The 15,731-nt window shown below is 34.0% G+C and overlaps 1 protein-coding gene and 1 non-coding gene across 3 annotated transcripts; both read right to left on the bottom strand.

Moving 5' to 3' along the window:
• Positions 1–538: 538 nt before the first annotated feature.
• On the bottom strand, positions 539–4,200 carry LOC103992206 (triacylglycerol lipase OBL1). Its single transcript, XR_010515169.1, has 4 exons — positions 3,790–4,200; positions 1,876–2,069; positions 1,709–1,742; positions 539–1,554 (listed from the first exon to the last, which is right to left on the bottom strand). It is a non-coding gene; the product is annotated as a triacylglycerol lipase OBL1 (transcript).
• Positions 4,201–11,325: 7,125 nt separating this feature from the next.
• Positions 11,326–15,640, bottom strand: LOC135679154 (mitochondrial phosphate carrier protein 3, mitochondrial-like). 2 transcript variants are annotated; one of them, XM_065192597.1, is made up of 6 exons: positions 15,138–15,639; positions 14,138–14,499; positions 13,988–14,031; positions 12,080–12,294; positions 11,781–11,905; positions 11,326–11,684 (listed from the first exon to the last, which is right to left on the bottom strand). In XM_065192597.1, the coding sequence occupies exons 1-6, from the start codon at positions 15,453–15,455 to the stop codon at positions 11,612–11,614; spliced, it is 1,137 nt and encodes a 378-aa protein (XP_065048669.1). In that variant the 5' UTR covers positions 15,456–15,639; the 3' UTR covers positions 11,326–11,611. The 2 variants fall into 2 exon arrangements, with proteins under 2 accessions (XP_065048669.1, XP_065048670.1); XM_065192598.1 differs by lacking the exon at positions 11,326–11,684 and having other exon boundaries at positions 11,985–12,294; positions 15,138–15,640.
• Positions 15,641–15,731: the final 91 nt, after the last annotated feature.

Raw genomic sequence — 15,731 nt, 5'->3', positions numbered from 1 at the left:
TGAGGTGTTGGGATTGGCAACGTGGCACGACGCGGTCAGTTGGCTAGCGGGAGAGGGGGTGTTCTGCTGCCACATGGTGCGTGTGGTGGTGCGGACAACCCCGAGTGGGTCGGGCGGGTGGAAGAGGGTTGGACGAGTGGATGTTGTACTCACTTTTCCTCCGTTGCTAAGGGGATATTTGGCTCCCGTAAATTTATTGTGGCGCGTGATGAGATGCGTGCTATTAATTTTCTTGGTGAGTGCTTCGTTGCGTTAACGCACACGATTCTTACTGCCGTGGACTGAGTCACCTCCACGTTTCCATTTTTAGATGCGGAGTTGACCCGTAGAATGACCGACCAGAGAAGGGAAAGAGGATAGGGATGTAAATTTGTTAGGCGGTGCTACATTTGTTTTTTATTCAAAAAAAGTAAAAATTAAACTTTACTTTTTCAAAAAATAAAAAAATAAAAAAAACTCAACTTTGGTAAAGTGCATTCGATCCTCCACAAGTAAATACCAAAGCCCATAAAACTGCACTACAAGTAGGAGATGTATATCCATGTAAAATATATAGTTGCATGATTTGATAGAACCAAAAAATACATCATCCAACAGCCAGTATATATGTGAAACAATTGCTGGATCAGATCATTCGATCCAGAAGAAACTCCGAGCAAGAAGAAGATGCCGAAGCTTGCTTCCGAGTCACTCGAGCTTGTTGCTCGGAGGTGAAGCCCCCAGTCTGGTGCAGTTGACGTAGTCTTGAGGTGTGTGTGGTGTAAGACCAGGAGCTACGAGAGCAAGAAGTCTCATAGATGTCATGAACCATCCTTCCTTGTAATCTTGCCCTATCACGTGCCCGATCAAGAAGCTCCGGATGAACTCCCACCCTGCGTTCATGTACTTGGGGATGACTGTCCACAACGAGAAATAGTTCTTGTTCGGCTCCTCTTTCACCACCTTTCCCTTGTAGACTGTTGAAGTAGATGCATGTCCCAAAGTGCTTGAACAGGAGAGCAGAGTCATCGTAGGGAACCCTTGGCACGATGTCATTGCAGTACACATACCTAAAGTACCTCTTCTTTGGCTTGTCCAAGTGCTGCTCCACGAACTCCCCGAACTTGACATCTCCCACCCTGGGCTGCCCAAATGTATACACTCCCTCCAGCCTACCCAACAGCCACTCCTCCCCATGCAGTGCCAAGATGGACGGGAACAGTATCGCGAGTGCCCCTCCTAAGCTGTGCCCGGTGACCAAGAACTTTGCCTTCTCCTTATGGCGCAGCACTTCCCTGAGCTTCTCCCTCAAGTCGTAGTAAGCATATGACGGTCTGTCTCTCCTCTGAGGTAGGTCCTTGGGAAACCCAAGTTTCTTCTGCAATCCCAACTCCTTCATGAAGCCTCCATGGACCTTGCCAACGTTTGGTATCTCGTACCAGGAGAAGTCGAAGTCCGCGCACCATTGAACGGCGTCGAAGGGCTCGGTGCCTCGAAATGCCACCACGATCAGCTCGGTGTCGGCTGCCTTGTCATTGAACACAAATGCTTCTGAGCTGTACTGCTCCTGGTAGTCTGTAGCATTGCATTGCAGCATGTTCTATTAGAATCATAGGCAAGTAATATTGATGGCTAGTAGCCGCATGCATGCATGCATGCATGCTGCAACATATCCAAAAGATTAATGGGCGAAGTAAATGATTATTATTCGTATGTCGATCAGTCTTACCATTCCAACCATCGTAGAATCCCAAGTACTCCATCTGCAGACAAGATCAAGGATTTGAACATCATCATATAAGCCTTTGATGATGAGATAGTTCTTTCAGATGGTAATGAGCTATATAATTGAATTCTGCATGCAGTATTCAGAGAGCAGAACAAGAAGAAGCTTACATTCCAGTGGTTAGTAACTATGTTTTGGATGCATGATTCATTTTCGTAAGCTAGTTTTGCAGCCATTATTGAGAGTGCTGCGTGATACTTCCCGTCGCTTGGTTGAATTCTCGCGTCTAATTCCTCTCTCGTGTCCATTTGTCCAATACATGATCTATATGCTGATGATTCTTTCTGGGGATACGCCACTTTTCCTGAAGAGAACGAAGCCTTCTTTTGTTTCATTTTTTGTGGAATAAATTGGAGAAATTTAATCTGTTTCTATTTCTGAGAAGTAAATAAGAAACATAAAGAAGCAGAATCAAAATACACAGCAAAAGGCAAATAATAAAGCCTTAGAATATGTTAATCCTCTAAAATTATGATTGGTTCGAAAAAGGAACGAGAACAGTATCACGTCTCTTTCATCTCGAATGCTTTCGATTCCTTTAAGAAACGCCATTAATGATGATAACTTAAAGAAGTCTTATACTAAATTATCAGAAAAAAATTCTCCCAGATTCGTCTGCCACTCTAAATTCTCCGTTCCACGCATCATCTGACAGATTGGAAATAGAATGCCTATTTTCCGATCTAGCTTAAATTTCTTGAGTTGAAGCTCTTTACACTTGTGCTTGGATTCCAAAATAGGATGAGCTATTCCCTTCATTTTTATCATTTTAGAAAGAAATAATTATTCTTGCGATGAATTCTCAACCAAAACATCAATACTTCGAGGAATAACTCTTCTTGTTCTTTTTCTTATAATGTATACTTGAATAATAAGACTTCATAATATGATGTGTAAGCTAGTCAAAAAATAAAATATTTTTATTTAAAAAATATTGATTTTGCAGTCAATATTTCTTTTACAATTTACAGAAATTTAAATTTTAGTTTGTAATTTTCTATATAATTGCATTTAAGTTCTCACTAATTACTATTCATCACAGAGACTCAAATAAAATAACCCAAATCATGTAATCGATTAAAAAATCCTAAAAATAATTTCTATGCTATCTTAATTGCAACAAAGCACCATCTTTTAATTCAATCATGTCCAAAATTCCATTTCCATACAAAAAGAAAGATATGAGGAAGAAAATGGTGAAAAATAGGAGGTAAAAATCAGAAGAATGCCAAGTGTAATCCTATGCAAAAGCAATTAGAATACAGAAAGAGGTGGTACGAAATAGCTAAATATAATTATGTAGAATACACATAAGGTCTGAAATATATAAGCATCAACAAGGAGGTAGAAAGACACATAAGCTTGACTTGGCATGTTCATCATTGTCAAAGTTTGACACATTCCAATGTTACTTTTCTAACCTAATTAATAAATGCATACAGTGGAAACGTGCCAATTGGATTATAGTTGACTCCAAAGATGGCCAAATATATATATATATATATGTTAGCATCTTCCATGTCCTTCTTTTCTAATATATATAATCTATTCATCAAGTCCTATTAGAAGAGATGTATTAGCATTGATCTTGTCATTTTCCCTAAATGTATTGATAACCCCCTCATTTGTGAGCTAATTAATAGGATTGACCAAGTCCTATTGAAATTCCAATTCTATTTAGTCGGAGATTAGAACTTCAATGAGAAATCTAAAACATGGAGTGCCCTTTTGAAACTAAGAGAGGAAAATTTTGTTATTTTGATAGTATAAAATTGTTCTAAATAATTTATTTGGAAATAATAGGATCGATACTGACCGTAGTAGGAAACATATATTTTCATCTTTAGATTTGGTACATCTACAAACACATTCATCTAATCTGTGGAAGGATGCTCTATTATCTTGTCGATCTGGTCATCTTTCACCATTGTATGGATAGGACAAATTCATATGGAGTACGCATTGCAGATATATGTACTGCTGCTAACACAAATCCAATGTGAGCGGGCATGGATAGTACTCACCTGTGAAGATATTACACAAGAGCGAGACGAATCCATGGTTGTCCATCAGAAGGTTTAGCCAGAACTCAAGTGCAGATCCAAGCCAAGCCATCGGCTTCCTCCACAGGAGAAAAGTCTTCTGCAGGAGGAGAGAGATGAAGATAGCCCACCTTCGCCTCCTTTCGTTGATCTGGGTGTCGACGGGGCAGTCCACCGATTCATTCTCCGCCACCTTCGATGAATACAAGAGGCGGAAGAGATCAGAAACGCCTGCCTTGTCGGGCCTCAACACCATATAATCGCTGAAACCATCACACTCGGAGGCCATGAAGAGCAAAGGAGCGTTCTCGACCTCTTAAGCTTAAAGGCTTATGTGAAGAGGATGCAGAATATATTCGCGCTGGTGATGGATAATCTTTGTTTGGCTCCGCGTGTTTTAGGTCCAGTCTTGCACGCAGCCTTTAAAGAAAAGCTTATCAGTAGCTTCGTCGTAAAGAGAAGCTCGAGAGATTCTTGGGAGGGATCGACTTCTCCGCATGCACCATTTTCCATTGGCCAGATCAGATCGAACTGCTTTGATTAGGCAACCATTGTCTCAGCATCGATTAGTTCGAGAATTGACATAGTTAATTAACTTCCAATATAAATATCTCTGTTCCATCATGCGGTCACCTTTGTAGGAAAGTTCCCTGCACTAACTTGTTGGAACAACCAATAATTTCTAGTTGATGACTCATTCTATAGAGAAAAAAAATCAGAAATATTTATCGGTATGACTTTAATACCAACACCGATTTAACCTTCATCTATTATGGGTCACTGGACTCTCTCGATATTTATCAGTGTAAGATTATTCTTTTAGTCCTTTTTTACGATCTCTCGTGAAATTTTTTTAAGATAAACTAGTATGTAACAAATTATATATCCAAGCTGATAATCTCGAATTCCCTACAACAAATGTATAAAATAAAATTTTAAACATGATGCGAAGAGAATCAAAAGTTTTGTATAGTTGACCTAATCTCATCGTATTTATCATAGCTTTATATTATGTTTTTGAATCAAATAAAAAATAGTTGACCTAATCAAAACTTTATATGCCAAAATCTGAATAGTTGATCTCAAATTCGTTTACAGGTTTGCCCTATTCAAAATGCATGAAGGTACTTAATAAAGATGTAATGTCTGCTAATGTCATACAAGAGCTTAATATAAAGTTTGTCAACCTTGTCTCCACCAGGATTTATGGTCTCATCCTGTACTTTAAGATGATCCGGAAAGAAGGAAGAAGTTGCGTGTTTCCATGGTGTTGTGTTTTCTGCTCATGTTTTATGTCTTCTCTTCTTCCTTCCCTGTTTCCTTGACTAGTAGTGTGTGTCTTGTGATGGAGAAGCGTGTGGACGAGTTAAACTTTACGTGAAATATATTTCCATTTGGGAATTAGGTACAGTCTCTCTGTCAACTTTAAGGGCCGAGCAAGCAAACCCGTGGGTTCCTCCACGAGAAAAGATGTCGATGAGAATTACCAGGCCATCAAGGATGATCAAGACAGCCATTTGAGCGTTCTAATGGAAGATAAAGTTGACCTTGGAGCAGCCACAAATGCAAGGAGTTGGCTGTTAACTTGGATTGATTCACAGGGTACAAGTGCCTGTACTATCTATCAGCTCCGATGTTTCAATAGAGCTCTTGAGTAAGAAACAGCGGGAGGAACACATTAACTCCTCCAAACGCCACCGTACTATCAGCTCCGTTCTTATTGAATACAAACGCATGTGTCGTAGTGCTTTCGGTGTTCTGTACCGTGGAACGAGGAACACGTTCCAAAGCATCTGTTCTGTACCGTGGAACGAGGAACACGTTCCAAGCATCTTCATCGATAAATTTACAGGCTTCTAGCTTTAGCAAAACGCGAAAAAATTTCAACGGTTATAGTAACAAGTTTTAAAAGTGATTCTATCTAATTAAATAAAATATATTATTAATTTATTAGATTTTGATTATGATTATGATTATTAACTAATAAAAAATAATTATATTAGGATTTTTTTAAGAGATTATAATAGAAAGAATTCTTTTAATTATTATCTTAGACTCTATTTTTATGTATAAAAGATCTTCCGTATTCCCTATTATATCGTTAGTAGTGGTCATGTAAAGGATAAAAAGAAGAGAAATTGATTTTACCGTATCTTTCGGATCTGACGATAGTGAGTTTGTAAATCAAATAATTTATTTTTAAAAATAGTATCGAAAGGAACACAATCCTGATCTTAATCTATCATTATTTGATTTTGATTTCAACACTAAAATTTTTCATATAGCAATAGCATATTATAGTTTTTATATTTATAATTGGTATCAGAACCATGTTTTAAAATTAAATACCTTAGATCCAAAAATATGTCAGATTTATTTTATATTTAGATTTATTTATTAACACTCTTCGCTTATGAAAAGATATTATTCAATTTTGATTTATGATATTTAAACGATTCGTTTGTGTTGTCGATCTGCTTTCCTTATCTCATCTGTTCTATCACTTGCTTGCAAGCCATGTGAGGTTTCTCATGTTTGATCGATGAACTATTATTGATAGTTTGCTATCGACGATGACATTATCGAGGGTAATGACTTTTCATGGTCGTTGGTCTAATTATATACAACAACTGCACATAGGTGCTACTATAGGTAATAGGGGGTGCGACAACTAGTGACGATCATATACACAGTTGTTTGTGTGTATTAGGCCAAGCAATAGTGTCACTACTTATGATGGCTATAGAGATGTCATTGCCTTTGATCAGTACATGTAATAGTATAACTACAACGACCATCAGTCAATGCGTAAGCACAACCATGTGGTGGAACAATGTAACAACCGTCAGAGTTGTTAATTGGTCATGTGAAAACAATCCCATGCCACGATGACCATAAGTGGTGCATAGATGAAAATTGATTATGCAGTGTGATGGCTTAGGGAAAAAAAAGGGTTTCACCCATTAAAAAATTAATTTTACCCTTATAAATTATTTTAATTATTATCGATATCCTTCACAACTATTCCCTTTAATAAATTAGATATTTCAACTATATCTTGACAAAAATATAGTTTTACCCAAAATAAATAAATATTTCTAATTTATGTCTCAATTATAAAATTAATTAATTTGATATGTTTTAATCAAATATTTTGATTGGACTTGATTTTAACTATATTTTAACTGGTTAACTAGATTGAGATTCGATCAATGTTGTTCTGATCGAATTTGAAAAAAAAATATCATAATTTGACTTTGGTCAACTTTAGTTTGATTGATCTAGTTGGGCTAATGTTTAGCTTAGTTTTGAACTTATCCAATTAAATAGGGTTGATTGATCTAATTTAGGGTTCTATATAAAATTTTAAAATATAAATTATTATTTTTATAGTTTTCTCATATGATATATTAATAAATTGTTGCTTATGATAATTAAATTCTAATTATTCCTTTGGATATTTGTTTAGTTATTCATATGCATAGGCTTAAAATTATGAAATAATATTTATTTTCACATTAAGATATGATTTATGCTTTATTATTATTACAGTTATTATATGAATTTTTTTTTTGATTAATATTTTAATAATAATTATTTTATTATTATTCAATTGCTTAAGCATAAATAATATTAAAGGATATTTAGTAAATATTATTTTTAACTTATATCCTAAGTTTTATATGATTAGTAGATGCCAAAGTGGTTGAAGATGATAGGCTCATGCGATATAAATTAAATAAATATTTTATTTATTTATAAGATATTTTAAATTATTATATTAGTCTTGTAATTATCAAAAGAGCTTAAACTAATAACTTATAAATTTGTATTAAATAATTTATCCTAAATGATATGAAAAATAATAATATTCATGATACCATATATAATTAAAAGATTTAGATAATTCTAGAGAAGAATCTACTTCCAATAATTATATGATAGAGTAGGATAAAATTATTTTAGTATTCTTATAGTTTAGAATTATATTCTCAAAGATAGTAATATTATGATATTAGTACTTCATAAATAATTCTAAATAAGCATTGGATATATCAATATTTAGGTAAAATATTGATGATATCAAAAGCTTATCATATTTTGATAACTCAAAGTATTAATATTATTGTATATTTTAAAGTGATATTTTCTTTCCATACATTGCTCTTTGTATTCTCTAATTCAAATTATTTAGAATAATTAGAACATGTATTAGATCTTAACCTAACACTACTTATTCAAAAGTACATAAACTTGATCGATAAAAATATTATAGAATAAATTAATAAAATGAATACTCATGAAAGATCTAATTGGCTCAATCTAATATTTATAAGAATAATAATTATAAATAATATAAAATCTTCCAAGATAAATTTAAATATATTGATGAGTCTTTAACCAACATATTAATGAAGGTATGATAACACTATAATATCACATCCATGGCTTAGTATAATGACACTCAAGAGATTCAATATAACATTCTCGGTAATTGACAATGATGCAAAACTTAAAGCATTAGATATAAATATAGATGAACCATAGTTCATTATTAGTTCTATTCCTCCTTAGTTTGACCTATTTAATATTTAATATAATATTAATAAGGATAAATAAGATTTGAATAAACTAACTAATAAGTATGTTCAAATAGAACTAAGATTAAGCTAAGAAAGATCTTATAATTATTTACTATTACTCAAGGAGTTGATAATAAAACAAGAAAGTTAAAGCATCATTCACCAAATAAATTTATCGAGTTTGAAAATATTAAATAGACTAATAAAAAAATCATAGTAAAATATTTTTTATGATAAGAAAGGACATATAAAGAGGATTATATTAAATACAAGACTTGATTTTTAAAAAAATATAAACTTCATATTTATATGTATTTAGATAGTACTATTATTGATATTTTTCTTATTTAATTAAAATTATTTATTTTTGCTATCATATTTATATTGATATTTATGCATATTATAGTTGAATATGATAATAGGATTATCTTAACAAGATAAATTACAAGAGTCATTATAGGCTACATTAGGAAAGATTAATAATATTGTAGTATATAAAAATGAGTATGACATTAATAATATACAATCGCTATAACTCACATTGATAGTTAGACTTATTATAATATTATTATATTTATTAGACTTATTCACTTGTTTTAAAAATTCATGGTCATGTATAAAATCTTTTCAAAATTTTAGAATCCAATTAGGTAAAATTAAATTTTAAATAAAATTTTATTTTATTTTATTATATCTTACTAATTAATAGAGAAAGTGAGAGGATGTTAGATTATATGATGATATTTAATTAGGTAAGATATATTATTAATCTAATTAGATTTTGATTATGATTATCGATCAATAAAAAATAAGTTTGATTATTATAAGATTTCTTAGGATATAACAGGATGTAGAGACTCTTAATTATCATCCTAGGCTCTCTAACATGTCTATTATGTAGTGAAGTGCCTGCAATGACTTCTAATTTCTATAAAATGTTAGATAAGTTACATGGTGATAGAATAATAGTTATGTTGACAAGTTAAAGGTTTTTTTAATTAAATGATCTTATCTAATTAAGTAAAATATATTATAAATTTGATTAGATTTTATTTATGATTATCATATAATAGAAAAACATCATATATTTTAATGGAAGTGACTCACCTAATTACTATCCTAATCCGGGATAAAACATCATAAATTAAGATTATAGATCTAATTTTAAAATTTGAAATTCTATATATTTATAGATTAGATAAAGATTTACCAAATGATAAAGGTATAAGATATTCATCTATTGTTATTTAAATTTAATTTTAATATTAATTTTATTTATAATAAAAATATAATTATAATTTTTTATGTTTACAACAAAATAGAGGATTTTCCTCAACAGAATAGAGAGGCTTCATGAGTAGGGCAAGAGCATATCGCTTCGCTTTTTTGTCGCTGGCCAAAGGCAAGAGCGAAGCTTCGTTTTTCTCATTGCTATGATATTATGATGGAAAGAATAGAAGATAAGAACAATGAAAAAGCTTAAATACATTAAATTGTTCCGAGAAAGGATTTTCCTCATGATTTTCATTAAGAGAATAAAAAGATTTCCTTGTATAGTTGAAAAAATCTTATCTTCTATCAACAATCATTACTCTTATATCAAGAACCACTACTACCAACATTTTCAACATACACGATAGCAAAAGCCTTGAAGAGTTTACTGACTTGTAGTTTAAGTCATTTCTGTAAAATGTTAGATAAGTTAAATAGTGATAGAATAATAGATATGTTGCCAAAGTTAAAAGGTTTTTTAATTAAGTGATCTTATCTAATTAAGCAAAATATATTATAGATTTAACTGAATTTTGATTATAATTATCAGATAATAAAAAAAATTAATAATAAAATTTTGTAGGAGATGATCTAGGTAGGAGAGACTCACCTAATTACCATCCTAGTCTAGGATAAAATGTCAGAAATTAAGATTATAAATATATTCTTAAATTTTTAGATTCTACTATGATGTGTTTATACAACAGATAAAGATTTACCGAATGAAAAAAAAAAGTACATAATCTTGATATTCACCTATTATTATTTAGTTTTAATTTTAATATTAAAATTTTTATATAATAACAATATAAATATAATTTTTAAGTTTACAAAAATTAATTTTTCACAACCAATGCTACCAACATTTTCAACATACACAATAGCAAAAGATTTTCTTAGCTAGCATGGGAGCATGGACATGGTGCGGCATGAGCTGTGGTGTCTGCTTCCACTCTCATGACAGGAAGTCAAACATCTGATCATTACACGTAGACTAAACTTGTGCAACATTTCCTGAAGAGAAGGAATCATCAGCCTCTGCCCGTGAAGTTTTTATATCTATTTTGTCTCTGTCTTATTATTTATCAATTATTGAGGAAGGTTTTATTACATACACAAATGGGTTGAGGAGGCCAACTTTTTTTAACTTTATTATTTGTTCTTTTGGAAAACCCGAATGAATCAAACATTCTTAAGCAACTTCTCCAAATATATTAGAACCTAGAAGAAAAAGCAATAAGCTATGCATGACAATATCTCTCTCAATAAATCTCAAAACAACATAGATTGATAAATACGTTTTACTTTTTTATTAATAAATAAAATAATTTGACGATGAATCTTTGACGCCGATGATAACATTTCCCTGTCACGAAGTGAATGATTAGAGTCCAAATCATAGATACAATGTCTCATATTGTAAGGTAAAATTGCAATGTATTATAGCCTAATACACTGTCGTTAATAGAAAGAAAGTTACATCAAATAATATAACATACTACTTTCCACCCTCAATCTTAAAGCTAACTTTCAAGTTAAAGAAGATCAGAATTGCTTTACCAGGATTTTTTATATGACTATAAAAATATTTGTATTCCTACGGAAATCCATCTTTTTGGCTGAAGAAACACTTCTGCATGGGAACCATAAGTTGCTAAATACATGAGAAACATATTTTCTTAGCAAACTTTATAACGAAAACAGATTACAAAGGTTGGGAAATGAAAGTAAACATCACCTGTTCTAGCAACTCTTCGCAGGTCAAGGTTACAAAGACCTCGTGCTCCATCTTATTTCTCACTAATCCTTGCTTTGGCTATGATTTGAAAAGCCACCTTAACATGTTTAAATTTCTCAGGCTAAGAGATGGAAAATCAAAAGCAAGCAAAGGGTTGTTCTTTTAAAGAATTACACTTCCGTATGAAGTGGATTAATTTCAGAAACATATATCAAGCAGTAGATTTAAGCTCAGCAAGCTCTGGAGAGGGAGCAGCGGCAGGGGCAACTCCACCAGTTGTAGGACTGCAGAAAAAGAATTTTTAGGAAAAATTAATTGAAAAAGAGGAACTAATATCATAGGATTTTCATGGTAGCAATGTTATAAAATAAGTTACTTACAGGCCAACCATCACTTTGAAAGCATCATAAATTCCCCACTGTGCTCCAGTAAGCGTGCCAATCATGACGATACGCAGTGGAAGCCCACGTGTAAACAGACCCCACACCCCAAGTTTCTTCACAGCCTGATTGATGAAAATGAAGAGATCAGTAAATGTTGAAAATAAACATGTCGGGTTCTTAATGTCTCCAACATCAGACTACCAGAAGTGGAGTCCTTCACAAGATGATGACAATCCGTCATGTAGACATACTAGGAGGAAAGAGTCACAGGATCCAGCAAATAACGCAAGACTTACATCACCAACAGTGGCACCCTTAGCATTGTTAAGAAAAGAGACAAGGTTGTCAGCCGGGTGGGAAACAATAGCACAGAATACTCCAGCAATATAACCACCAGCAAAACTCACTCCCAACTGGAGTGGTTTGCTACATTGGTCCTTTGGTGTTGGAATTGCATATTTGTAAACCATCTCAACAATAGTCTCAAATGAAGCAAATTTCATCATAGTATCTGCATAAGCAATTCAAGTTTATGTTTGCAATTAGAAACACTTCATAACCCTTATATTAGATAATTGAAAAAAATAAATCAAAAGATAATACTACTTATTCTTTCATTATTACTATCAAACTTCTATCGTTATTTTGATAAAAAAATGAACCAATGCACAGCATAAAAAAAGAGGAAGTTAAACTTGACTTCCCCTTTAAAGTTATATCACATACATCTGAGCTATGAAAAATAAACTGATTTCGCAGCTGCCACATCAACAGTTTTCAGCAAAACACAAGATGCCAGTTCATCATTTCCTTAGTCAAAATATTTCTGCTTCCAGTTGGTGAGAAAAATCAATCTATAGAAAATGTAACTAATATTCTCTCATTCCAGCAAGGAATACATATGAAAGGATATGAAGTTAAGCAAGATTCAAGTCTTGTAGTCTATAATTTAACTATGACCCCAAACTTGAAAAGCATGAGCAAGAGAACTTTGCAGAGGATTCCAAATATATGCCACTAGAAATGAGTTGAATAATGATTCCAGCAATTGGTCAGACAACATAAGACCAAGTTTTCAGAAACTACTCAGATAGATTGATTAATGAATAATAAAAAAATGGAGATATAAAAAATGACTACGTACATTGTTTTCTTTACTTATTTATAATGGATAATTCATGAGTTTATCATGCTTCCCACTTTTCAAAGCAAACCATCTTATAAGCTTGTATGTTTGGTAAACTAGCAATCACAAAAATTGTACTCTCTATGAAAATGGTTCTTTAGAAGTAGCTACGAAAGACAAAAACATCTCCTACTCTTTTGAGCAAAACAAATATTGTTGTAATTATACTCCAAAATATCTATTAATATGTTCACACACACACATGTATTATATAAGAACGCAAATGCAGTAGTCTCAGTAAAATCTCATATCTCAAGTAACTACATTTGCAGACCATTTGACAACAAAATATCAAGGTTGCCCCACTATGAAAGTTATCCTGGCTTTGTCTCTGGAAACACAATGATAGCATCATCATACAGAGAGATTAAAAATAGAAAAAAAAAAGAAATGGCAAATAGTCTGAAGTTTCAATGTATACAAACCTAACACATCAGTTCCCTTTTTCTGAAGCAAGTAAATGTGGTTTGAAAATAAGACAAGCAGCTGACAATGAAGTTAGAGACAAAATAAACGGATGTTAGAAAGAAAATATAGATAACAACATATTCATACCATGTTCACATTTCCCCTAAAGAAACGTAGATCCTCTTAGCTACATAGCAATTACTTACAAGCATACAAACAAGAATAACATCAATACATTCTGATATTACATGATAAAAAAAGTTATTCCAGTGAAAATACACATATCTAATAAGATAAGCAGCACAACTCTAGTATTTAACAATGTATCATAGATTATGATGATGTCCAGAAGATAACTCTAAGTGATCAATAATGTAATTCACACATCAAATTTAAACTTTTAGTTTCATGGATTTAGCATATTTTTGTACTATGATAGTCAAATATAAATACAACAAAAAGTAACAAGAACGACCGCAAAATCCGTCCAACTATTTGGGTTAACTACCCATACTTCTCATGTATCTGGAAACATGGATCACAAAAGTAATTACAACAATATATTGATCACTTGGCAATAACATGGTAGCAGATAAGAAGAATTACTTACAAGGAATCTGACGCCCCCAGAGAGGAACAATTCCCTTGTACAATCTACAAAGCAGAACATCAGAGACTAGTCATTTCAGAATCACAAAAAAATTTCAAACAACAATCTAATACACAAGCAAAAGGAAGAAAGAAAAGAGAAGATACATACCCCAGAGCACCTTCAGATTTGACGAACCTAGGTAACCCATCGCTCAACCCCCTAGCAAACCCTGGTTGTGTCTGTACTCGCACCTTCACTGCCTCAAAGGGGCAGAGAGCTACATCAGCAATCACTTCAGCAGATGCTGACCCCGCAAGATAGATAAGAGTCTTATACTTTGCAGCAAATTCAGGCCCAGCAATATCTGAATAGTACTTCTTGAAGTACTCATAGAACCCAAACTTGCATGCCCCCTGGGCACTGTATCCAAGCAGTGTAGGCACCCAGCCCCTGAAGAAACCTCTGAACCCTTGTTCTTTAAGCAAAACACCAAAACCAGAAGAGATGCTCTTGTACTTTGCTGGGTCGATCTGAAATTTCAAACAAGCATTCATCATCAAATAGATATATCCATTATTAATTACATTCTAAAGTTGAAACTAGTAGATCAGAGACCAAAGGGTCGAATCGACATTTACTCATGGACGATCTCTATGGTCATCAAACGACCCATTGAACACAAATTTCAAATCAGAGATCAACCAAGAAGCTCAAGCAGCATCCTAGAAACAGGAACTCACGAAGAAGATAAGTCGCATCGAAAACCACAATGAAAGGGTTACCAAAGTCCTTTCAACTTATTCATTTGATGTATGAATTACCACATATTATCTGAAAATAGATCCACGAACCAGAAACCTAAGTTCCAAAACCAAATTACATATTAAACATGACATAGGACTTTGCATACTGATCAACTCAAAAGGGAAGCAAATCCGTAATGATGGCCAAAGCATACAAGGAAGAATCTGGCAACAAAAGAGAAATGTCAGTAAAACCTAGGTCGACAATCATAATAAGCAAAGGAAAAGACTGAATTACATGAAATAGCCAATATAAAAACATCCAAGAATTCTACTGAACCAGATCCTTTTGGCCGCCATGAACCACAGGATCTGCGACTTAAACCCCGGATCTACACGCCAAATGATACAGCCCAGGACCTCACCTGCATGTTGCACTTAACGAGGTCGAGCGGGGTGACGGCCGTGTGAGTGAGGCCGCAGCTGGCAATCCCACCGGCGGTGCAGGCGGCGTAGAACATGGGCGAGTACATCTCGATCTTCCCGGGCTCGCTCGGCGCCTGGATGACAAACGAGCCTGTCGGAGCGCCCCCGCCGGGCGCCGAGGCGGGAGGGGCTGGCGAGGCCGGGGTGACCCTCCCAAGGATCTGCTCCAGGCCGAGGGTTCTGGAGGCCGGTGAGGTGGGCGAGTAGAGGAAGCTGGGGAGGAGGGATCGGCGAGACTGCTCAGAGAGATCCATCATCGACGCTTAGGGTCTTCTTCAATCGCTCCTCCCGCGGCGGGCTTAGGGTTTGGATCGACGAGATTGGACGCAGAAGGGGAGGATGAGAGAAGAGCGTCTTCCCCTCTTCTCTCTCTCCAGCAGCCTTTTTGCACTACACCGAAGACAGCGGAGCAAAGGCTGCATAACCGGCCGTGATGCGCCATTCTTTGGGGCAGTTCCTATTTCCAGAACCTCAGATGACGAAAACGCCCTCATATTTAATGTTTTCATTTCCAGTAGAACTCCTATACGTCC

This window comes from Musa acuminata, chromosome BXJ1-7 (assembly GCF_036884655.1).
Source record: "Musa acuminata AAA Group cultivar baxijiao chromosome BXJ1-7, Cavendish_Baxijiao_AAA, whole genome shotgun sequence".
Lineage (NCBI taxonomy): Eukaryota > Viridiplantae > Streptophyta > Magnoliopsida > Zingiberales > Musaceae > Musa > Musa acuminata.
This window is presented reverse-complemented; position numbering and strand designations above follow the sequence as displayed.